Source organism: Gigantopelta aegis, chromosome 12, assembly GCF_016097555.1.
Source record: "Gigantopelta aegis isolate Gae_Host chromosome 12, Gae_host_genome, whole genome shotgun sequence".
Classification (NCBI taxonomy): Eukaryota; Metazoa; Mollusca; class Gastropoda; order Neomphalida; family Peltospiridae; genus Gigantopelta; species Gigantopelta aegis.
The window spans coordinates 16981076-17008026 of NC_054710.1; the positions used below are offsets into that span (position 1 = coordinate 16981076).

Here is a 26951-nt window from a genome sequence, read left to right on the forward strand (position 1 = left end):
TGATAACATACAAAAATCAATGTTCTCTAGTGGCGTCGTTAAATAAAACACACTTTACTTTTATTAAAAAAAACTTCTTTTTTTCTTTTTTTTCTGTGGAAATCTGGCTGCTGCTAATTCTTATGTGGTATAACATCGAGGAACACGTTTCTCTTGTCAAAGTTGGCTGTTCTCATGCGAGGCACGTTAACTGTCCACAGCACTGCTGAACCGTGAACGTTGATCGACAATTTCGTGAACAGATTCACTCTGTTAAATTCAACGATCCATACAAAAGAGGATATATGTTTCTTTTGGGGGAGGTGAGGGGGCAGGACCCATATTCACAAAACATGATACGTCTAGTTTTACGTGTAAAGTTGGGCGTAAATACAAAAGTGCCTCCGGTTACAACTAACGCTGCACATAAGTCGTGTACATATAATAAATCAAGCACTATCACCGTTATTTATTATTATTTGCGGGAAATTTCCAATAACTGAAGCAGTTTGCGATGGCGAACGCCCACGGATTGCACAGCTTTTTTGTGTGTTTTTTTGTGTGTGATCTAACGGATGTTTTCGACTCGGCTAATTTTCTCCTGAGTTATCTTTTCCTTTTTAAGTATGGCCTCAAGTTCGTACCAAAACGCGAATCCTCACCAATACCAAAATGCCATGGTTCGCCGTGTTATTGTTAGCAGACGACAAATGAAATTCCGTTTTGCGCATTTGTTATTTGGCCTCAGACCACAATTAATTTCGCTATATGTTTCTATATAGCCTTAGTGGCTATAACATTTTTATTAATATCAGCAGGCCCGTGAAGTTTTGTATGTACCTTTGCCTGCATGGGGGACACATACCCTGAAAAGGACAACCCCTGTTGTCCAGCTCTTTCTCCCAGCATATTGGTTTAAACAGACACACCCTCTAAACCAGGCCGGAGTACACCCATTTTACACAAAGAGCACTACTTTTGCATGGGCCGGAATTACCACAAACAAGTCTTCAATGTCAACAAGTTACACATGTTTACAAACTACATGCTATCCCCTGTCACTTCAGTCAAACAGTTGCCACTTCATAGCTGTCTGCCATGAAATAATCACAGTCAAACAGCAGACTACTTGCGCGGTGAAACTTCCGGATTTTCGACAACCAAATGGGAAGATAACTGTAATCTGAGGCCATTTACCCGGTAGCCATCGTTTTTAATGGGGGTTTTAAATTTCTCCGGTGAGAGGGTTACAATAGTAGATTTAAATCCAACTAAGTCATATTTATATTTACGACCGTCTTTGAGAATAAGGTGCTTCTTGCACGTAAACGTAAATCTATGGCAGACGAAAGTGCTAGTTGTAGACGTAACTTTACATCTTTTCGTGAATATGGGTCCAGCTCTACCTCGGCCTACAACATCTTTAAGAGTTGAGGGTACTTTCGGTTTAGCTGTCAATGTGAAAGAGAAAGTACATGTATTTGAATATTGGGTAAAACTGGTACTTTTAACCTTTTTACCTGCGAGTACAATAACAAACTAGATTATAATTTTGAAATATAGAATAGAGTATTAAAAATACTTTGAGTTTAACTTATTGTATTGAAATGAGTAATATTTAAAAAAACATAAGGAAGTAAAACTCATAACAAGGTGTCTGCTGTAGTGGGGTTGTGGTGGGGTTCAGTCTGTGTTGTGATCAGTACAAATTATATGTGTTATCCTAATTGCAGTTTTATGTCAGATTTTACTGAAATTCTTTTTAGTTTCATTTATTATTTGTTTACAAATGTTTCAATCATAAATATTAATTACTTCTTAATTGTATATACACTTTGTTTTAGAATTCTTGTGTTGGACATTCTCTTTCGTTTAACTTGATTATTTTAATTATATGCCATTGCTAACAGATTTGTACAAAGAATGATAATATATTTACAGGTTATGACTTGTTGCAGCTGCCAGTTACTGTTTTGTGGGACTACTCTCTCCATCGCTATTGTTGTCCTTCACATACATTATATTAAAATATGCAGTGATAATATTATAATCAAATACGCAGGGTTTGTCTGGCAGCAACAATAGTGTTACAGGCCATTGAAAATCTGCGTGACCCATTTATCGGTTATGCAGAAATAAATCCAGGTAACCCATTTCCTTTTTGTGTAACCATTATATCCATGTATATGGTGCACCAAATTGTGTGTGGTTATGCAAAAAGAGATTCTCGCAATTTTATGAAGATGAGCTATAGTGTATATTTTTTTATAGGGAGTTTTCCCCATTTCAATGTCACAAACTGATGTTTCACTCTCGATGTGTTACGGGTTTGTAGATTAACCAAAGTTAGGATCCATTTCTACAGGTTGGAACCAGGGTCTGCGACGTTAAAGCCTCATTATTCAGTTTTGACGAGTGTCCAGAATATTGAAGTTACTTCATCAAAATGTTCCTTCAGACCACTGCCTCCTGAATCTATACATAGACGTCTATATAGGTCACATTATCAAATAACAGTCGCGCGACTAGCGGGAGGGCGTGGGCTACCGTGACGCGACTCTGATGGCTAAACTCAACAAGTTGCAACCAACCCCACTCCCACCCCTCTTTCCCACCACTAAAGAAAAAAAGGGGACCCACCAAACCAGTTGTCGCATTTCTCAGTTAGTAATGTTGTGTCATTGGACCACAACGGACAGATAAGAAACGAGTTATTCGTGGATCTACTGTGGCAGTCTGTGGGTTGTGGTTGTACGGGAGGGTGTGTGATCTATGTGAAGTAGACTGTTTTCGTTTGTACAGTACGTAGATATGTAGCAAGGTCACACCTTGGGACGTGATTGTGATATACGTTGTTGTCTGTTCTCCTGTGTACGTGTCTTAAACGGGCTCTCACTGTACAGTTTTAGCCAATTTTATTTTTATATAAATAATATGGAATGCACTCTGTTGTTTTTTGTTGAGATTGCTTGTCTGCAGTCTAAGTGCCATAGGTTGGAGCAGTATATCAAAGGCTATGGTATGTGCTATCCTGTCGGTGGCACGGTGGATATAAAATATCCCTTGCTAATAATAGAGAAATGTAGCCGGTTTCTTCTCTAAGACTATACGTCAAAATTACCAAATGTTTGACATCCAATAGCCGATGATTAATAAATCAATGTGCTCCAATGGTGTTGTTAAACAAAACAAAAATTAAGTTCAATATTCCAGTCATCACATGTATCAGACTGGTACATTAAAAGCTGTGGTATGTACTGTCCTGTCTAGGGAGAACATACAGTGCCCCTTGACTGGTACCTCAAATACCATGATATGTACTGTCCTGTCTAGGGAGAACATACAGTGCCTCTTGACTGGTACCTCAAATACCATGATATGTACTGTCCTGACAGGGCTAGCACTGTCGTTCGCCAATTATAAATAATAAAAAATATTTGCGAAATAATTTGCAAAAGACTGCTATTCCAAAATTTGCAACCAATTCTATCGTTTGCTGCGCCTAGCTTTAAGATTTGGCACCAATTGCCGGTCCATGTGATCAGCTGTCTTTCTTTCCACGTGATTGTCGTAAACAGAAAAAACAAAAAACACATCACAAAGTTAGTAATATAAAATACTGTTTAAGACAAGTCACATTGTTGATAATAAACAGTGGATAACCAGCTAACCAGTGTTTTAATTATTAGTCTGGTTGTCTACAGAAATCTTTGTCAAGTCTTCAATTACAACAGGATATCGCTAACCACGTAATTAAAGAACAAAAACACCAAACAGTGGAAACTAAAATAATTTATTAACAAATATGTACAATCAAATTCCATGCAGTTGATGAACATGATAAGTGGACGGAATAACATGCATGTAGATGGCAAATGATTTCTTTAGGCTCTTGTGGCACAAGAGTTAAACTCTGTGGACGGAATAACATACATGTAGATGTCAGATAATTTCTTTAAGCTGTTGTGGCCATGGAGTTAAACTGTGTTGACCGAATATACTTTCTTTCACAAAGGCACAAATTAAAATCGGTAAACTCTCTTGTGTATTTTTATACTGTAATCTCTGGGTTTTTTTCTATAAGGCGACAAAAATATACTAAGACCCCCCCCCCCCCCCCCCCCAAAAAAAAAGTGGAGCAGTTTGTTACAACTGCACTGTACATAAAAGTAAGCTACATTCAATGACTCGACAGTTCTGTATTTTATTTTACAAGTACAGAAAATCTGTTACTTAAACTGACAAATGATGCATCAATGAAATCCAGTGTCTGATTCCATATTGAAAGTCACAAATTTTCCTTTATTGAAGTGCATTTTGTATATTGCTGCTAAACTTTTTTTGTCCGAGTATAAGAATAATTGCACGGCCTAGATTTTCGACAGTATCTCTAGACCAGACACAACTCTGAGGTGAAATTTCACATGTCATTTGGACGTTTATCAGTCATTTATCTACAATCTAGATTTTAACAATTTCAGACAACACTTGACCTAGATTTTAAATAAATTCAGATAACTTCTTCAGACATTATGACAGATTTCAATATTTTTTCTTGTCACATTTATTAAACAATATTTGCTAAAAACACTTTTACAGTTATCTGACCTGCATAACAATGACAAGACTTTGTACCCATGACCTTCGAACTGTGTTAATTTTGATCCATGAAAAATTATTTCACTGAAACGATGCATACTCCTTCTCTGAAATCGGCCGTTCTTCTACTGAGTGATGAATTCGTGGATGATGTGGTGGAGACTGATAACAAGACGTGGCTGACCGCTACATGGCTGGAATGAGGCTGACCACTACATGGCTGGAATGAGGCCGACCGCTATATGGCTGTTGATGAGACTGACCGCTACATAGCTGGAATGAGGCCGTACGCCTGTCTGTTCTGTGTGTTCTTCTCTTTGAGTTTGGCCTGCAGCAGGACATGCTCTACGACCCCGATACGAATGTCCATCTGAGTGTTCTCCTTCTTCAGCTGCTGGATCGACTGTTTGATCTTCACCAGTGGGGCTGTTACAATGACAAACACACAGTATTACATAGTTATGATATACACACTTATAATACTCACAGTTAAAAATAAACAGGACTATTGCTGTATCGAATGTTTGATCTTCACCAGACTGTTTCATCTTTGTTGTGACAACAAACTGATATAATACATACATTATCACACACTCATATAATACACACATTATCACACTGATATAGTACACACGTTATCACACACAGTGATATAATACACACATTATCACACACTGATATAATGCACACATTATCATACCCTGATATAATGTACACATTATCACACACTAATATAATACATACATTATCACACACTGATATAATACACACATTATCACACTGATATAGTACACACGTTATCACACAGTGATATAATACACACATTATCACATCACACACTAATATAATACATTATCTCACACACTGATATACCGTATATCGCTGTGTATTAGCCGACTCCATGCATTAGCCGACCCCCTAGTTTCACCATCCAAATCGGCTTTAAAATTATAGACCTTGTATATAAGCCGACCCCCCTATATAAAACTAACCAAGTCAGATGTCTGTGTGGTCTACAAAATGACAAAGTACATCTGCTTTCAAACGTCATTTGTCACAGCAAACTTATCCGGAAGCAGTAGCCGATTTCTGTTTATAGAAACGGTGTCCGGATAATTTATTTCTCGTAAAATATAAGTACCAAGATAGCGAAATATACCTAAACATTCTTGATTGCAGCCACACGTTAAAAACACAGTGACTGTTTGCATTGTTGATTGTGCTAATCGGTCTTTTCATTACTACATGTAGTCGGCTATACCCTACCACCCACCACCCGTGTCGATTAATCCCAAGCCGACAAACAAAACAAATGAAGCTGGAACACGTGTTCACCGGTTTAGTAAGCAGTTTTGTAATGACACGTGACCTGCGAAGTTTTCCGAAATGTTTTGATCGGTCACCATTTATTGCTGTTTAAACAGATAAATATTACTAAATAACTTTTAAACACCAACATTTATTAAAGATGAACATATATATACAATTTTAATATCTTTTATTTGTAATAGCTTGTGTTAAAATGCAATATTAAACCTTTATGAAAGCGGAAATGCAGAGCACAATAATGACAATAGATCGAGTCGAGCCGTGACGTCACTATTCTAACTTGACATTTACTATAAAATGTTGACTCCTTAGATAAGCCGACCCCAGCCTTTGACTTGATAAATTTTGTATCAAAAAGTCGGCTAATACACAGCGATATACGGTAATACACATTATCACACACACACTGATATAATACATTATCACACACACTGATATAATACATTATCACACACTGCTATAATACACACATTATCACACTAATATAATACACATTATCACACACTGATTATCATACACTGATATAATACACACATTATCATACACTGCTATAATATACACATTATCACACTAATATAATACACACATTATCACACACTGATATAATACACATATTATCACACACTGATATAATACACAAGGGTAAAAATAAACAAAACTATTGCTGAAACGACTGTTTGATCTTCACCATGAGAGCTGTAATAACAATTGGGGATTATCACACTAGTGTGATACACAAGCTTCTATTTCGTATCATGTTTGTCCTGAGTTAAATGAAAATTATTTCACAAGGGAAATAAATATAATACCAAATGACAGCAAGTTTAATATCCTATTTATTACCCATAATCAATCTTAATTTATATCATTCAACTCGTTTACTTGACGTTCCTGCTAGGTGCACCAATCGATGACGTCATGAAGTGTTACGTCCCACTTGGCGTTCCTTGTACCAAGATATTTTTAATATGAGTAATAATTTGTTATAATACTGTGTTAAAAATAAAACCACTACTGCTGAATTAATGGTCATCACTAACACTGATCATAACACACTGCTATAAAACAGGACCCATATTCACAAAATATTGTAAGCCCAGTTTTACATGAAGACGCAAATCTACGACTGAAGAGCTATTCACGAAACAACGTAAACATAAGTTACGTGTAAACTTAGACGTAAATATAAGAGTGCCTCCAGTTACAACTAATGCTGCACGTAAGTCGTGTACATGTAATAAATCAAGCACGATCACCGTTATTTACTATTATTTCCCGAAAATGGCAGCATTTCCAATAATTGAAGCAGTTCACAATGCTGAATGCCCACAGATTGAACACATTTTTTTTTGGTGATCAAACAGATGTTTTTAATCCGGCCACATTTCTCCCGAGTTATTTTTTCCTTTTTAAGAATGTACTAAATTTCATTCTAAAACGTGGATCCTCACCAATACCAAAATGCCATGGTTTGCCGTTCGCGAAGTTATTGTTAACAGATGACAAACAAAATTGCATTTGTTATTTACCCAGTAGCCATTGTTTCTAAAGTTTTTTATTTTTTATTTCTCCGGTGAGAGAGTTAAATTGTAGATTTACGTCCAACTAAGTTATATTTATGTTTGTCTTTGAGAATAAGGTGTAAATCTATGGCAGACGTAAGTGCTAGTAGTAGACGTAACTTTACATCCTTTCGTGAATATGGGTCCTGAAGGTTAGAAATAAATAATAATTCTGCTGAATTAACAGTCTTCACCTGGCCAAGATCATTGGGCAATAACTGATTCCATCTGTTATGATGGTTAACCATTCGTATACACAACCAAGACGGATTTGACTGCTTGTTAAACTCACCCCATCAACAGTGAGTGACACTTAACATCAGGTAACAGACCACAATTATTTATGCTATGTTTCTATATAGTGCTGGTGGCTAGAGCACTTTTATTATTATCAGTAGACCCATGGATTTTGCCTGCCTTAGGGCACCATACCCTGAAAAGCACAATCCCTGCTGTCCAGCTCTTTTTCCCAGGATACCGATTTAAACCTGGCCGGAGTATACCAGTTTTACACAAAAAGCACTACTGATGCAACAACAAAAAGCCATCTATTTTAACAAGTCACACTTGTATGTTTGCCATGATATAATCACAGTCATACAGCAGACTACTTGTGTGGATAAACCAAACTAGCAAACATATTTTTATATGGGATAATTTGTTACACTGACTCATTTGTCATGCACCTTGCAAGTTTCTCCACAAAACTCAGTCTTATAGGACATTTGTCCATTTAACTCAAGTCTTATAGGACATTTGACCATTTAACTCAAGTCTTGTAGGACTTTTGACCATTTGACTCAGTCTTATAGGACATTTGACACGGTCTTACAGGACATTTGACCATTTAACTCAGTCTTATAGGAACTTTGTCACACTCACCTCCATCGGTCATGCTGCTACCACGTTCATCCATTTCCTGTTTGACTTTCTCCAGCTCCTCCGTTACCTGACGATAACAAAAACATCTACTTATTTATGAGGGCATCTTGCTACGATTAGACAAAAATATTCACGCCATTTTTGAAGATTTCTGAAAAAGCCCTGACATGTTGATGGAACTGTCTCCTGAGACAGACGTGATCTTTCGACATGGATAGACATCTTGTTAATTCCCATTCCAACCAGTGATCCACGAATGGGATATTAAAGACTACATGAAAAGTGTTTTTAAACAACAAGCCCATAACATATCAATTGGTGAAATATGAAATGAAAGGAATGAAAGAATGAATAAATGAATGTTTAACTAAGTTTATTTTGTTTAACGACACCACTGGAGCACATTGATTAATCAATTAATCATCGGCTATTGCATGTCAAACATTTGGTAATTCTGACACGTAGTCAGCAGAAGAAACCCACTACATTTTTTTCTTATGCAGCAACGGATCTTTTTTATGCACCTGTTCCCACAGACAGGAAAGCACATACCACAGACTTTGAAAATGTTACGATACCCAAGAACGAAAAGGAAAGGAATATTTTATTAATGACACCTGAACACATTTTAACTATTAGCTATTTGATGTTTAACATGTTTATACTGACATTAGATCAACCGAGACAGAGAGGAAACCTGCTGCCACCACAAAACCTACTTCTAACGACAAGAACGAAAAAGAAAGGAATATTTGATTAATGACACCTGAACCCATTTAACTATTAGCTATTTGATGTTTAACATATGGTTATACTGATATTAGATCAACCAAGACAAAGAGAGGAAACCTGCTGCCACCACAAAACCTACTTCTAATGACTTTCCATAAACATAAACAATACTGTGTTTTGTTTTACTGACCTCGCCTGTGTTTTTGTGCTACTGACCTCACCTGTGTTTTTGTGCTACTGACCTCACCTGTGTTTTTGTTCTATTGACCTCGCCTGTGTTTTTGTGCTACTGACCTCACCTGTGTTTTTGTTCTACTGACCTCAACTGTTTTGTTCTACTGACCTCGACTGTGTTTTTGTTCTACTGACCTCGCCTGTGTTTTTGTTCTACTGACCTCACCTGTTTTGTTCTACTGACCCCGTCTTTGTTTTTGTTCTGACTTTGTGTTTCATTCTACTAACCCAGTCTGTTTTGTTCTGACATTGTTTTTGTTCTACTGACCGTGTCTGTGTTTTGTTCTACTGACCTTGTCTGTGTTTTGTTCTACTGACATAGTATGTTTTTGTTCTACTGACCTTGTCTGTGTTTTTGTTCTACTGATCTCGTCTGTGTTTTTGTTCTACTGACCTCATCTGTATGTTTGTTCTACTGACACGTTTTGTTCTACTGATCTCGCCTGTTTTTTTGTTCTACTGACATCATGTGTTTTGTTCTACTGACCTCGTCTTGTTTTGTTCTACTGACCTCATCTGTTTTTGTTCTACTGACCTCATCTGTGTTTTTGTTCGGACCTCGGCTGTGTTTTTATTCTACTGACCGTGCTTGTGTTTTTGTTCTACTGACCTCTACTATGTTTTGTTCTACTGACCTCGGCTGTGTTTTGTTCTACTGACCTCTGCTAGTATGCGTGACCTCTCGGTGACCCCGCCGCTGGCCTGGCGGTACCGCTCCTTGGTCTCTGCGAGCTGGTCCTTGGCAGTGCGGAAGCTGTGGAGGAGGTGTTCCAGCTGGTTGTTGACGTACTTCTCGCGGCTCGTGATCTTCTCCAGAGTGCGGCTGATCTCGTCATGGAGCTTGTCCAGGTACGCCTTCGTCTCCGTTAGCGACTTCTCGATGCCGTCACGGTGCTGATGCATCTGTTCCAGGTGGATACGCCAGTCCTATGACCAATAATGACAAAATAAATATTCAATGATCTGTTTAATACTCGATACACAATTAATTATTAACAGTCGTGTAATATATATAGTATCTCACTAACGGTCATGTAATATGATATGATATCTCACTTTGTTGTCTATTCTGATTGTCACTTTCAGTTGTGGCTGTATCCATACTCGATACACAATTAATCACTAATGGTCATGTAATATATATAATATCTCACTAACGGTCATGTAATATGATATGATATCTCACTTTGTTGTCTATTCTGATTGTCACTTTCAGTTGTGGCTGTATCCATACTCAATACACAATTAATCACTAATGGTCATGATGTAATATATATAGTATCTCACTAAGGGTCATGTAATATATATAGTATCTCACTAACGGTCATGTAATATGATATGATATCTCACTTTGTTGTCTGTTCTGATTGTCACTTTCAGCTGTGGCTGTATCCATACTCGATACACAATTAATCACTAATGGTCATGATGTAATATATATAGTATCTCACTAAGGGTCATGTAATATATATAATATCTCACTAACGGTCATGTAATATGATATGATATCTCACTTTGTTGTCTGTTCTGATTGTCACTTTCAGCTGTGGCTGTATCCATACTCTATACACAATTAATCACTAATGGTCATGATGTAATATATATAGTATCTCACTAAGGGTCATGTAATATATATATAGTATCTCACTAACGGTCATGTAATATGATATGATATCTCACTTTGTTGTCTGTTCTGATTGTCACTTTCAGCTGTGGCTGTATCCATACTCGATACACAATTAATCACTAATGGTCATGATGTAATATATATAGTATCTCACTAAGGGTCATCTAATATATATAATATCTCACTAATGGTCATGTAATATGATATGATATCTCACTTTGTTGTCTGTTCTGATTGTCACTTTCAGCTGTGGCTGTATCCATACTCGATACACAATTAATCACTAATGGTCATGATGTAATATATATAGTATCTCACTAAGGGCCATGTAATATGATATGATATCTCACTTTGTTGTCTGTTCTGATTGTCACTTTCAGCTGTGGCTGTATCCATACTCGATACACAATTAATCACTAATGGTCATGATGTAATATATATAGTATCTCACTAATGGTCATGTAATATATATAATATCTCACTAACGGTCATGTAATATGATATGATATCTCACTTTGTTGTCTGTTCTGATTGTCACTTTCAGTTGTGGCTGTATCCATACTCAATACACAATTAATCACTAATGGTCATGATGTAATATATATAGTATCTCACTAATGGTCATGTAATATATATAATATCTCACTAACGGTCATGTAATATGATATGATATCTCACTTTGTTGTCTGTTCTGATTGTCACTTTCAGTTGTGGCTGCATCCTCTCTACTTCAAGTTTCCAGTCGGCTGCGTCTGTACTCGATTCAAGAATCTCCTCCGGTTTTGAACTCTCTTGATCGGCCTGATTGTACGAACAATAATATATCAAAACTTCATCAAACACACAAAATAAAAAACATCAAATCATAAAAAAATTAGTTTTAACATTCAATCTATAATATGTACTTTTGCACAAACAGACAAGGACATACTTGGCCTGTGATGTACCAGTCATGGGACATTGGTGCATCAATTGACCGGCATCATTGAGGTAGAGGTTAAGCCAATGGACTTAAGTTCGAATCCCGGTACTGGCTCCAACCAAGAGTGAGTTTAATGGCTTAGTTGGTGGGTTCAAGGCCACTACACCATCTCCTCTCTCACTAAGCACTAACAACTAGCCCACTGACCTGGACAAACAGTCTAGATAGCCGAGGTGTGTGCTCAGGACAGCGTGCTTGAGCCATAATTGGATACAAACACAGAAATAACCAATAATGAAGTGAATCCACCATTGTCCCATGATCTATCACCGCTCAAATGAGCACCATATCACTGACCTACATATCACCTCTTGTATTTTATATTTCAATAATATCAGGCAGTGGTATGTGCTGTCCTGTCTATGGGAAAGTGCATATATAAAAGATGCCATGCTATTAATGGAAAAATGTAGCAAGTTAAGTCAGAAAACCTTTTCAGAATTATCAAATGTTTGACATCCAATAACACTATGATTAATATATCAACGTGCTCTAGTGGTATTGTTAAACAAAACAAACGTTTAATAAAATTGAAAGATTGAATAATGACAAACAATTACTCACTCTAGCTCTATTGAGTTTCTTCAAGTCTTCGAGATCCAACATCGGTTCATCTTCCTCATAATCATCATCAACTCCCTGGACACAAATCACAGTAAAACCAATCATTCAACTTCTTAACACTGCCAAGTGTTCACATCCAATCAGGTATTCACTCTATACTATTTTGGCTACTAAAACTCATGTGTAGCTTCTGGATGCAATCAAACTTGAGAAATGTTGTCTTTTAAGATGCACAAATAAGACGAACAAAAGCAGGGCTCACCTTGGAATGAATTCTGCTTTAGTCAACTTTCAGATATTTAAACAATTTCCTTGAATGTCGTTATTTAAGCAATATTTTATTTATTAGCTAAAGACTAAATGTTGTAGCCATTTTGTATCAAAATTAACAAATAGCTAATTTGGCAATGTACAGGCTGAGCCTTGCATACTTATATATAAAATTTCAAGCAAGGCATGTTTTTATCACAGGATGACAGTATGGGGTTCCTTTAAACTGGAGTCTACAGAAAATCAAGTTTATGTTTAAAATCATAAAAGAAAGCAATATTTGCTATTTTTTTAAATTATATTTATTTTCATCACTCTTATTACAAGTATCTGATGTGTAATGGCCGACTCACCCCAAAGAGAGGCTCGTCCACCTTGTCAAGCGTCAGTTCCGCATCGTCGTCCTCAATGATGTTTTCTTCATCCATCTGCTCCTCCGGGTACACCGGTCTGAACAACATGCAAATAACAACAGGGAAATAACAGTGAAAATAACAATAGGGAAATAACAACAGTGAAATAACAACACACAAATAACAGGGAAATAACACCAGGGAAATATCAGCAGGGAAATAACAACACGCAAATAACAACAGGGAAATAACAACACATAAATAACAGGGAAATAACAACAGTGAATTTTTACCAAATCTACTAGCCATGGGATTAGTGATTTAAAACAATTACTAGCCACAATTAAAAATTCACTAGCCCTACTTTACTTTAAGTTGATCTAATTTTACTAATATTAATAATCAGATAATTATGTCACTTAAAGAGGGAGATGGTGCTTAAAAACACTAAGATTGAGGCAGGATATTCAGTTTATTTTAAAGAAAAGACTTAAATGCAGCATTTGACAACTTTTTTTCATTAGCCATTGGGCATGGTGACAGTAGTTATTTACTAGTCCAGCATTGAATATCACTAGCAATAGAAGTGGGGCTACCATAATCTAGAAATAACAACAGTGAAATTAACAACAGTGAAATAACAGTGCAATAAAAATAGTAAAAATAACAACAGTGAAATAACAGAGAAAATAACAATGAAATAATAACAGTGAAATAAATTACAACAGTAAAAATAATAGTGAAAAACAACTATAAAACACCAGCCTCGTGATATCGTGGTTAAGCCATTGGATATAAGGCTGGTAGGTACAGGGTTTGCAGCCCGATACTGGCTCCCACCTACTAACCACTAACAATTAACAACTGACCCACTGTCCTGGACAGACAGCCCAGATAGCTGAGGTGTGTGCCCAGGACAGCATGCTTGAACCTTAATTGGATATACCCCACTGTAAAACAAGTGAAGTAAAATAAGTCTAAAAATAGAAACAGTAAAGTAATCATGAAATAATGTCAATAATAACAAAGAAATAATCAATGAAACCTATAAAATCAAAAGTATAAACTTGAAAAACCAATGAGACTTTAAATAAACCGAAACAAATATTATGAAATGAACAATGATTTTAACACTGAAAATGGTGAAATTAACACCAAAACGCTCAAAACAAAGATAATTATTTTACTACACCCCAGAACACTGTTTAATCAATAACTAAAACATGTTAATGATTGGTACTACAATACATTATATGGTACAAAAGATGAATGGTGTGATGCTTTAGCTACTCCCATGCAAGTTGTTTAATTAGTGGTTATTATGTGTTAAATTACCTAGTTTAATAATTACTGTTTGCTATTGACAAACTAGCAATACAGTCTATACAAAATATTTAAAATTACGAAAAGTTTACCTGTGCCAAGTGAAGTTAGTTTGCTTGAGCGCCTCATCTGCGAGTCTGTCTAGTACGTAGATGCAGTGCTCACCACACCCCTGTTTTAATTTGGACGGAGGGAAGTCAACAGAATGGCCCTGAAAACAATGACGCATAGTTAATACCCATGTAGATGGGGAACCTGGGGTAAATCATATTTACTTCTTAATAATAAACTAAAGAAATGCTACAGATGATAAGAGAAGGTGAATTGATTTGGACTACATATGGATGTAAATTATTATTTTGGGAATAGAGTAATGCTAATATGTCATCAAACAATTTTCAAATTCAGTGATGTTACAGGCCGGAGACATTAACCTTCATCATTTTAATATCATGTAGACAACACAGTTTTAACATTGGTTTAAATAAGGTGGGCTATTTTTAGCCAGGGTTAAAACACCACCTGTATATCAGAGTCTAGCAAACTGAGTGATAAAAAGTCTACCTGTAGTTGCTGTAGTGTATTAAATGTACTTACGAATCTGCGAACTTCTTCTAGAATACCCGACACAGTCGCATTGGGGTCGTCATACTGTAATGAAAAACAAACCAGATTGAAGCGCCTTCCTCAACACAGCATCAACTTTCAAACCAGGCTGAAGCGCCTTCCTCAACACAGCATCAACTTTCAAACCAGACTGAAGCGCCTTCCTCAACACAGCATCAACTTTCAAACCAGACTGAAGCGCCTTCCTCAACACAGCATCAACTTTCAAACCAGACTGAAGCGCCTTCCTCAACACAGCATCAACTTTCAAACCAGGCTGAAGCGCCTTCCTCAACACAGCATCAACTTTCAAACCAGACTGAATCGCCTTCCTCAACACAGCATCAACTTTCAAACCAGACTGAACCGCCTTCCTCAACACAGCATCAACTTTCAAACCAGACTGAAGCGCCTTCCTCAACACAGCATCAACTTTCAAACCAGACTGAACCGCCTTCCTCAACACAGCATCAACTTTCAAACCAGACTGAACCGCCTTCCTCAACACAGCATCAACTTTCAAACCAGACTGAAGCGCCTTCCTCAACACAGCATCAACTTTCAAACCAGACTGAAGCGCCTTCCTCAACACAGCATCAACTTTCAAACCAGACTGAAGCGCCTTCCTCAACACAGCATCAACTTTCAAACCAGGCTGAAGCGCCTTCCTCAACACAGCATCAACTTTCAAACCAGACTGAATCGCCTTCCTCAACACAGCATCAACTTTCAAACCAGACTGAAGTCTTCCTCAACACAGCATCAACTTTCAAACCAGGCTGAAGCGCCTTCCTCAACACAGCATCAACTTTCAAACCAGACTGAAGTCTTCCTCAACACAGCATCAACTTTCAAACCAGGCTGAAGCGCCTTCCTCAACACAGCATCAACTTTCAAACCAGACTAAACCGCCTTCCTCAACACAGCATCAACTTTCAAACCAGACTGAACCGCCTTCCTCAACACAGCATCAACTTTCAAACCAGACTGAACCGCCTTCCTCAACACAGCATCAACTTTCAAACCAGACTGAACAGTCTTCCTCAACACAGCATCAACTTTCAAACCAGACTGAAGCGCCTTCCTCAACACAGCATCAACTTTCAAACCAGACTGAAGCGCCTTTCTCAACACAGCATCAACTTTCAAACCAGACTGAAGCGCCTTCCTCAACACAGCAACAACTTTCAAACCAGACTGAAGTGCCTTCCTCAGCACAGCATCAACTTTCAAACCAGACTGAACAGTCTTCCTCAACACAGCATCAACTTTCAGGGCTCGAAATTAACAGTGGCCATGCAACAAATTGCCTCTGTGCCCTAAACATAAGCTGCGATGCCCTGAAAATTATTTTACAAGTTACTAATTGCAGACCTGTCAACCTTTAGTCAAGAGAAAGCAGGAGGTGTGTGTTGAAAAAACAGGAGATTCTTCAAATTAACACAATTTAACCCAAAATCGCAAGATTTAGAAGAAAAAAAAATATTACAATAAGTTATATGAACACTACATAATGTCATATATATACTTGTTAACCTTAGATCTTGGCATTTAAAAAAAAAAAAAAAAAAAAAAAAAAAAATATATACATTATTAATTTTTTTTAAAGTTTAAATATTATTATGATTTAATACATATATATTTTTTTTTTAAATAACTCTTTTATTCAAAAATGTTAAGAACACGAACAAGAAATTTAAAAAATGTATTAGTACATTTACGGTATTACACTTACAGCCTTACAGTTACAAATTACGTTACATCACTATTTGTGGTTAGTGTAGCTAAGTACACGTGTACCTAAGACAAATTTATATAAATCTTATAAATTAATATTCAGTTTTTACTATTATGAGAAACAGTGGTGTGGTACTTATTTAAAATCATTATAATGATGCAATAAATATATTTCCATTAATCATAAGTAAAACCTTGTTACGGACATTGTGTGAAATTAACCGGAATTAAACCCATTTCCGTGAGTAACTTTATGTCAAACACAACATTTATTAACCCATTTCCGTGAGTAACTTTATGTCAAACATAACATTTATTAATTGTACAAAAATAATCTCTTGAAGTGTACCCTTGTTACCAACATTTTACTGCGCAAACATACAAAATTAACTGACACAAGTATGTTTATATAGCTAATTGGTCTTTTCCTTGTCTTGCTGTGACATGTGATTTTAACATGCATTGTGTGTATCGTTGTTGCTGTCAACTCTGGGCCAGAGTCTGGCACTTCAGATTCATCATAGTTGCATTATGTAATCTAGTGGGTTGCAAAAACATGGATGATCATAACCACTTTCGGTGTATGAAAATTAATACTCTAAATAATAAAATGTAAGTATTTTAATTTAAATTATCAAAAACAGCTTTAATATAGTGAAACATATGTCATACTGTTTAAAAAACTAGGGTCTGTGACTTTAACGGTTTCAATAAACCAACCATATACATGTTGCTAGTTAACTTCATTTGTGGGTCATGTACTGTATTAAAGTTTTAGTAATGTTTACCTCTTGTGGCTGGTCAAACTCCTTTCCCGCGACCCGCAACAACCATGCAGCTAATGAAGAAAACTTGTAAAACTGTTCACCCGAATTTGTCGCAATAGCAAAGTAATGTCTGCAATGAGAAACAAAATAGGTCACAATCAGCAAGGTTGTGTTTGGTTTTAGCTGTACTACACATCAGACTAAATGCTAGTCAACTCGCCATTAAATCAACCCTGTAACCAGACTGAATGTAGAGCTGTCAATGGTACAGGGATCACCCGAGGGACAATGGCTTGTATAATTGATTGTCTTTGGTGGACCTGTCAGGGTTCTTTTCCCCATCCCATCAAGTTCTCCATGACTAAATGCTAGTCAGCTCGCCATTACATCAACCCTGTAACCAGACGGTTGTAGAACTTTCAATGGTAGAGTGTTCACCGTAGGGGCAATGGGTTGTACAATTAAAGGTGCACACTTTAGTTTCAACCTGGGAGCCGGACGTAGCCCAGTGGTAGTGCTCGCTCGATGCGTGGTCGGTATGGGATCGATCCCCATCGTTGGGCCCATTGGGCTATTTCTCATTCCAGCCAGTGCACCACAACTGGTATATCAAAGGCCATGGTATGTACTATCCTGTCTGTGGGATGGTGCAATAAGAGATCCCTTGCTGCTAATCGAAAAGAGTAGCCCATGAAGTGGCGGCAGCAGGTTTCCTTTCTCAATATCTGTGTGGTTCTTAACCATAAGTCTGATGCCATATAACCGTAAATAAAATGTGTTGAGTGCATCATTAAATAAAACATTTCTTTCTTTCTTTCTAGTTTCAACCTGTGAAAATGGTCACTAAGTTTGGTTAATTTATAAACCTGTAACATTTTTTGGATAAAGTTACAATAAAGTTAAACAAGTCTCTTTGTCGTTGAATCAGTGAAATATCCTTAAAAACAGACCAGAGCGAATCTCCATATCATATAGATCTCAGACACATTTTTAAATATATGAAAAATGAATTCCATGGTATTAGAAACATTAAAACAAGGAACAATGTTTTATTTAATGATGCACTCAACACATTTTATTTACGGTTATATGGCGTCGGACATATGGTTAAGGACCACACACAGATAATGAGAGAGGAAACCCGCTGTCACAAATTCATGGGCTACTCTTTTCGATTAGCAGCAAGGGATCTTTTATATGCACTATCCCAGACAGGATAGTACATACCACGGCCTTTGTTACACCAGTTGTAGAGCACTGGCTGGAATGAGAAATGGCCAATGGGCCCACCGATGGGAATTGATCCTGGATTAGAAACACTAGTATGACCAGAAACACTTTGGATGTACGGAAATGGATAATCTAAACAATATAATCTTGTACTGAAAGTGAAAAAAAAATCTTCAAACATTTATTTTTATAAAAAAGAAAAAAAGGTGCAAAGTAGTTTGCGTACATTGTAGTTCTGGAATTGCAGACGATTTCGTTCCGATAAAAACTTATGGAAATCAGCGATGTTGAATGCTTTTAAATTAATATGACGGAAATTGAGTGCCATTTTATAATTCTTGAAGTTAACAAGTCTTTACTTTTTTTCAAATCTGACAAATGGGATGAAACATACTTAAAATGTTTTTCTGTCGGCGGATATTAATGAGGTCAGTCCCTATTTTGGGAAGTTACAATTTTTATGGTCCTGGCAAGAAATTTACGGGTTCTGTGCAGGATTCGAATGGCACCAACTGCCCATGTAAAGATGTCAGGTCTAAGCGAATCGAATGCTGCAATTGGCCGAAATACTTTAGGGGTTATTGGGATTACCAGCATGGTGCTGAAACGTTTATACATGTACCATCTGAAAAAAACATGAACATTTACACACGTACCATTTTAAAGAAAGAACCATGGTTTGCAAATTGGGAAATGATGCACCGAATGTGGGCCTAAAACTGCGGTTTTCGTTAACATTCAATAATCATCACATCCCTAGCCTCTAACAGTGAAAAAACCTGCTAATGGGTTTGAGATTTAATTACTCTAAGATAATTGGTCACCAGTAAATACCTGCTAATGAGTTTGAGATTTAATTACTATAAGATAACTGGTCTCCAGTAAATACCTGCTAATGGGTTTGAGATTTAATTTGCGCACAAAATCCTTCTCGTAGTCGAGCAGCCTGAGCTTGTCAAGGAGTTCCTCCATGACGACGAAGGGCATGTACGTGAGACCGGGACCCCCATCCTCCACCTCGTCTCCCCCACGCTTCTTCTCTTCACTCATGCCCGAATGTTCTGCAAACTATATAAGGAAAATCATAGAACTTAAAGGCATACTGTCACGGATTTAAGGACCTTATTTCTCTAAAAATGGATAATAAATAAAAATTACATTAATTGTTGGAAATCAAATCTAGCTATCGGATCATCTTAACTGAACCATGATGGAGTGAAATCTATGTCATCCCTCTCGGCAATTTTAGTTTTTGAATTATGGACCATTGCCATAATTCAATTATTTTTACAAAATGTCATTAATAAATGGAGTATGGTGGTTATGAAGATGATTGAATAAAGTACATTTAGGGACAAATCAAATTATTTTTGTTCAGATAATACTTTGTTAAATCATTAAATAGGTCAGTGATCTGTAACAATATATGCCTTTAAAAGTCTGAACCACACTGTTAACAATTATGAGAAATTACTCTTTAGGTAGTACTAAACCAAATAACTTCCGGCTGGGTCAAAGTTCGAGGTGCACCCAACTCTTGATAGAGAAGTGAACACCACAAGTCCTGTGATTGGTTATAAATGTGAGTGTGTTGGTTGTAAAAAAAATTAGTTTCATCTGGGCTAAAAAAAGTATGCAATTTAATTTCATCTAGTACCACTGTGTCAAGTAGCCTTGTGCTTGGAACATGTATGGGGTACCTGTAAAAAAAAAAAGTACTCAAATTTTGTGTGGAACTAGGGTAGTCATAGACGCTACCCGTTATCTCAGAAATTAGCAGCCTGACACCCACTTTTTTGTGATTCACTTTAAGGGTGAGGGGTGGTAGTATTTATATCCGTGGCGCTCTCATTACAGTCAGTGACCAACCTATGTATTTTTTTGGCAATTCATGACAACCAAAAAGTTGGCAAAGATTCCCGCTCTAATACCACACCAATCCTATGTTTGACGTCAAATACCTTTACATCGATCATTATCGAGTTAACTGATAAAAAAAAAATCGCTTGGTATGAGACGGCCCCTGTAACTGCTGCACAAGGCGGAATCGCCCAGTGGGCGATCACGTGATCTATGTCTCGAAATAGATCGCAGAGCTTTGTAATTATGGCAACGGAGTGTCACGAAGCATAGCTGAATGTGGGTGCTGTTGGATTTCTTTCTGTAGTATGTGTATTAGTGATTAATATGTGGTTTTTTATTTTATCAGTTAACTCGAAAATTATCGATGTAAAGGTATTTGACGTCAAACATAGGATTGGTGTGGTATTAGAGTGGGAATCTTTGCCAACGTTTTGGTTGTCAGGAATTGCCAAAAAAATACATAAGTTGGTCTCGGACTGTAATGAGAGCGTATAACTGTCCAAATGTCCGTCTAGCTCTCTCATGGTCAGAGTACTCGGGCTATGTTACTGAGTGTACTTGAACTTCTACTACTTGTAGGATGATATAGTTACGCCAAGAGAATGAAAGTTATAGATTTGTGTCCGAACAATTTTAAAAACACATGAGGCTTTTTTTCATTATTAATTATTTTTATTGATCTATTATCACATCGTTTGACACATATGGAATATACTGCTTCCTGCTTGAGGATTCAATGCTCTACTGGGCTACACTTCAGAATTTATGACAGAGATGGCAGTTTTGGTGCAAAGGACCTCGTAGACATTACCACTATTGACGATTTGGAACTTGAATTTGTGTGATGATCATTAAGTTCCTTTTTTTGTGCAAATAATGATTTTTTTTGTAAATAATGAAAATTTTCAGCGGTACCTTTCACGACATGCGGACGGTGGACGCAAATCTATAATTTTCAAAATATGCCCTGAACTTATGACACTACTGCATTCAAACAAAATAAAACTAAAAAATTTCAATAGTGGGATTAATGTAACAAAACTATTTCAGGTGAACAGAACTATCGTTTACATAGCGTTTTACCTCTCTTGGAAACACTTCTGTCACAGATAACTCGACATCAACAAACTTTGTTTGGAATGTTTCCCATGCGCATGACAGTGTCAACTTCCGACAGCAGCATTTCCGGTATCAGGGAGAAGTTTGTTAATAAAATATCATAATGACGTTTTTGTAAGAAAAAAACTTCATCGCGTTCTAATATTTAAACTGATTCAAAGTACATATATTTACTTTTCAAATATATCAAAAATCCGACTGTTTTTAATATATAATTACATATATTATTACACATTACATTTTGAAACACACAATGCTCCAAATATCTTTTTTAAGTTGCCATCAACAAGTAAAATGGCTACCAGTCAAGATGCCAAAGATTTAGAGTCATTTCTCAGCAAAGTAGAGCAGCTTGGTAATATATGTACTGATGTTGACACTGTGCATTTTAATTTAATATCAGTCGCATGTTTATCTATGATTTAGAACACTTGTGCAAATTGGAGATAATGCAGAAAACGCTAAATCTGGCTAATGTCAGTAATGAAGAATCACAAATCCTTGAATCTGACACCAACAATTCTTCAGAGTTTATTAATTACGTTTGATTTTATCTGGGATGGTGTAAATAAAACGTGCTGGAAAGAGTTTAGTTTTCCATATATATGTTGATTTTCTAAAATATAATGATGAATCTGTCAAAGTAGTGGAACTCTTGGAAAGAGTTCGACCCATACCCCTCTATATTGAAAGGCTCTGAGTCTAAACTAAACTAAACCCTATAACTAAAACTACCCTAACCACTGAAAGGGGGTACGGGTTGAACTCATGCCAAACTTTTGAAATCGTGCACCCAGCATTGATTTTAATTTTCACAGTATCCTCGAGTAAACGTGAACCGGCCTATTAACGGGAAATGGTTTCCACCTTGTTCAATTTACTATCGAAATTAACCAACAAATGTTATAACAATGTAACTTTTTATTGTGAAGAGATTAAATACATGCAATGGTCTATTGTGGACATTTCTCAGATTCTATAAACCGGGCTAAACAAATTCAAGAGTGACTTGTGTCACGTGACTTTACCAAAACTCTTATGCAATGAATCTGTGATGCAGTCGAGACTAACAATGACATTGTTGTAAAACTGCTGCATATTTTGGTTTGTTTAATATTGAACATCATTCAGTATAGTGCTACAGTCAAAAATGGCTGTCATGTATTAATTTCCATCTATATGAAACTATTTTTTATGCTTACTTATTTTTGTTTCTTTGAATCTCATTTGTTTAGTTTGTTTTTGGAAGTATTTTGTCATTTCAACAAAAGTTTTCTGATGTCAGGGTTTACGTGTGTGTAGATTACTTAAAAACAAGCAATTTATAAATATACTGGTTTATGGGGTAGTCCGGTTCATGTTTTTTCACAGTTGGTGAAAAACCTGGTGACTGAATTGTGTTAACAATAGTACTGTATAGTCATCCAAGAGATTTTCAAAGTTAATGTTTCATTACATTTATGGTGGGCAGGATGTAGCCCAGTGGTAGAGTGCACGCTCAACAGGGATTTATCCAGGCATTCTGTGGATCCGAATATAGGCCCTTCCCAAAAGAACGTGGCACCGAAAATTCCCAATTTTTTAATAAAAAAAAGTCCTAATATATACAGGGCTTCTAGGATTTTTATAAAATCCACTAGCCATGGGATCAGTGATTTTAAAAATTTACCTGCCACAATTAAAAATTCACTAGCCCTACAATTTTACTAAATAATAGTAATAATCAGATCTGTCACCTAAAGAACATTGGGGGGTTGGGTTGGGGGCTGGATATTCATATTTACAAAATAGACTTAACTGCAACATTTGACAAAAAACATTTCACTAGCCGCCGGGCATAGCAATAGTAGTTATTTACTAGCCCAACATCGAATATCATTAGCCATGGGAGTGGGGCTACCATAATCTAGAAACCCTGATATAGTTAATTATGTCTGTTCTAATAAATGTATTTGTTAATGGTGTACTGCATCTTTCAGTGGCCTGAAAACATCCCAAGTATGATTTACTTGTGCTAATTTTCTCAATCCCATCGGACATGTGACCATGGCGGAAATCCTGGATAAATATTGTACTTGATGCACGGTTGGTCTGGGATCAGTCCCCATCGGTGGGCCCATTGGGCTATTTTTCGTTCAGGCCAGTACACCTCAAGTGGTATATATCTAAGGCCATGGCATGTGTCATTCTGTCTGTGTGATGGTGCATATAAAAGATAAAAGATTCCATGCTACTAATGGAAATATGTAATAGGTTTCATCTCTAAAACTGTATGTCAGTATAACCATATGTTTGACATTCAGTAGCTGATGACTAATAAATCGATGTGCTCTAGGGACGATCGTTACACAAAACAAATTTTTTCATTACTTTTACAGAATCTATAGTTAAAGGTTTGAATTCGACGGAAGACAAAGAGCGTAAGGATGCTATGAAAAAAGCTGATGATGTCATATCGCTCGTTCAGTCCAAACGTTCAGCAGAAGATGACGATGATGATGACCTCCCGAAAACAAAAACAGGTGACACAGATCTGTATAGACCTACTATTTTCTTTTTGACAAATTCGTGCAGAACATATTTTTATTTATTAGAGATTTTTTTATGCTAGTGAGTATGAGGAGCAGGGCTAATCATTGATCATGAATCTATGGTTAATGTTTCTGACAGAAAGAAATTTTTGGGTATGGTGCTATGGAATTGAATATTTACAATGTGTGTGCTGAATGCAACCGCAGTCGATAGTGGGTATGGAGAAAAAAAATAGGTTAGGTTTAGTGTTAGGGTTAAGAAAATCATACAGTAATGATAAGAGTAATTCATTTTATCTTAAAAAAATAAAATCTGCAAACATTTTGGGGTATGGCACCATACCCATTTTACCCTCTGGCAGATCCTTTTTGTTTTTCATTTAACTCGCTGACCAACTACCACTATTTCATGTGAGTTTTACTGTGGGTATTGTGCTATGTACATTGGTGGTTCAAATGTATTTAAAAACAAACTGATTTTCACTTTCATTACTGATATATGGTACTTTTAATTTTAGAATGTAATTGTTCACCACATAAGCGATGGCAGGGTTTTCTGCCAGAGGGTAAAATGGATATGGCACCATACCCAATTATTATTTTTTTTTTTTTAAGTTAACATTTTGACAAAGTTAATGACTCTTATCATTATTGTATGATTTTCTTAAGCCTAACCCTAAAGGTAACTCATTTTCTTTGTGGAGGAGGACCCCCATAGCCCCTGTTGACTGTAGTTGCATTCAATAACATAGCGCCATACCCCAAAAATAATTTCTGGCAGAAACACTGGATGGGCGGTTCTCGTGATTTTAAAGTTGTGTAACCAACACGCAGACAGAACAACTGTTCTCGTGAAATGTTGTGCTCTGTAACATTTATTATATAGATTGAAAGTAAAATCTAATCTAAGGTTTCGCTGTCTGCACAAATTTGAAAGGTTTTAGTCATATAGGCAAAATGCTGAACTACATTAATTTTGAGCCTGCCATCAGCAGTTGTAAACCAGTAACCTTTGAAACAAATAAACAGAAAATTAAAACCCCAAAATTATCCTTTCACCCATTGGCAATAGTTTTTATTCAGCAGCACCAGACTCGGTGGCGCAGTGGTTAAACCATCGGACTACAGGCTGGTAGGTACAGGGTTCTCAGCCTGGTACCGGCTCCAACCCAGAGCGAGTTCTTAAGGGCTCAGTGGGTAGGTGTAAGGCCAGGACACCCTCTTCTATCTCACTAACCACTAACCAACTAACAACTAACAACTAACCTGTTGTCCTGGAGACAGACAGACAGACAGCCCAGATAGCTGAGGTGTGTACCCAGGACAAAATGAAAAAAAATATTCAGCAGCAACAAATTGCCTTTGGTAAATTGTCTTACCTATGTCAGTTCAAATTTCAGATATGTGAATTGCCATTAGTGTCGCTGTTAAGTTTGAACCCAGTAATCTAAGACACAAACTTGGCTTCCTTGTTTTCAGCTACTAATTTAATAGTTCATCTGTATCATGACGCTGACAGTTACCAACAGTAGGGAACATAGGAACTGGCTGTAAGTGCCTTTTAGCTGCTGGAAATGACCGCTGAATGCTGTCTAAAATGGTCAGACTTTTAACGTATAGCGATCCCCGTCGGTGGACCCATTGGGCTATTTCTTGTTCCAGCCAGTGCTCCACAACTGGTGTAACAAAGACCGTGGTATGTACTATTCTGTCTGAGGGATGTTGCATATAAAAGATCTCTTTGTGCATGAAGTGGCGACAACAGGTTTCCTATCTCAATATCTGTGTGGTCATTAACCATATGTCTGACGCCATGTAACCGTAAATAAAATGTGTTGAGTGCGTCGTTAAATAAAACATTTCCTTCCTTCAACGTATAGTACAAATATGTGAAATGAGAGTTGCATGGCATGGATGGCAATAAATTACAAACAGAGATCTCAACAAGAGCTGGGGTCAAGATATGGAATGGAAAATATGCTAAAAGATAGGGGAGCGGCCAGAGTGGGAAGAAATGAGAAAGAAACGGGGGCATTTAGATTTATATGCATTTTAAAACAATTTCTTATGTGTAAAATGCTGAGTATTATTTATTTTATCTGAATATATGTCTGACCATTGTTTATTTTGACGGAATATTGTTTATTTAGGTTTCAGTAAGACAGTCATCAACAACAGCCCATCTTCCACTTCCGACTCCATTGGTGATACAGGACCAATCAGCCACGGTACGTAACTCTTACACTGTGACTGGGTGCAGGTGAATGTCTATTTAACTACTCTCTATCGTCACTGTCTTTGTCAGCCACTCTATTACACTGTGACTGGGTGCAGGTGAATGTCTATGTCTACTCTCTATCGTCACTGTCTGTCTCTGTCTTTCCAGAGGCAAGACTTAGCTCAGTGGTAAAGCGTTCGCTTGATGCGCGGTCGGTCTAGGATCGATCCCCGTCGGTGGACCCATTGGGCTATGTCTCGTTCCAGCCAGTGCTCCACAACTGGTGTAACAAAGGCCGTGGTATGTACTATCCTGTCTGTGGGATGGTGTATATAAGAGATCCCTTGCTGCTAATCGAAAAGAGTAGCCCATGAAGTGGTGACAGAGGGTTTCCTCTCTGTATATGTGTAGTCCTTAACCATATCTCTGATGCCATATAATTGT

At 37.0% G+C, this 26951-nt stretch overlaps 2 protein-coding genes across 3 annotated transcripts in view; one reads left to right on the forward strand and one right to left on the reverse strand.

The window, feature by feature from the left end:
* Positions 1-3756: 3756 nt before the first annotated feature.
* Positions 3757-21799, reverse strand: LOC121386516 (intraflagellar transport protein 57 homolog). 2 transcript variants are annotated; one of them, XM_041517445.1, is made up of 11 exons: positions 21711-21799; positions 19666-19844; positions 17568-17676; positions 15034-15087; positions 14529-14647; positions 13114-13210; positions 12491-12565; positions 11623-11745; positions 9978-10244; positions 8352-8418; positions 3757-5004 (listed from the first exon to the last, which is right to left on the reverse strand). In XM_041517445.1, the coding sequence occupies exons 2-11, from the start codon at positions 19824-19826 to the stop codon at positions 4844-4846; spliced, it is 1233 nt and encodes a 410-aa protein (XP_041373379.1). In that variant the 5' UTR covers positions 19827-19844; positions 21711-21799; the 3' UTR covers positions 3757-4843. The 2 variants fall into 2 exon arrangements, with proteins under 2 accessions (XP_041373379.1, XP_041373380.1); XM_041517446.1 differs by having other exon boundaries at positions 21723-21797.
* Positions 21800-22052: 253 nt separating this feature from the next.
* Positions 22053-26951, forward strand: part of LOC121386678 (tetratricopeptide repeat protein 12-like) — a 42551-nt gene continuing 37652 nt past the window's right edge. Inside the window, exons 1-3 of the mRNA XM_041517666.1 lie at positions 22053-22113; positions 24137-24280; positions 26440-26517. Of these exons, the coding sequence (XP_041373600.1) occupies positions 22053-22113; positions 24137-24280; positions 26440-26517 (283 nt within the window). The remainder of the gene's footprint in view (positions 22114-24136; positions 24281-26439; positions 26518-26951) is intronic.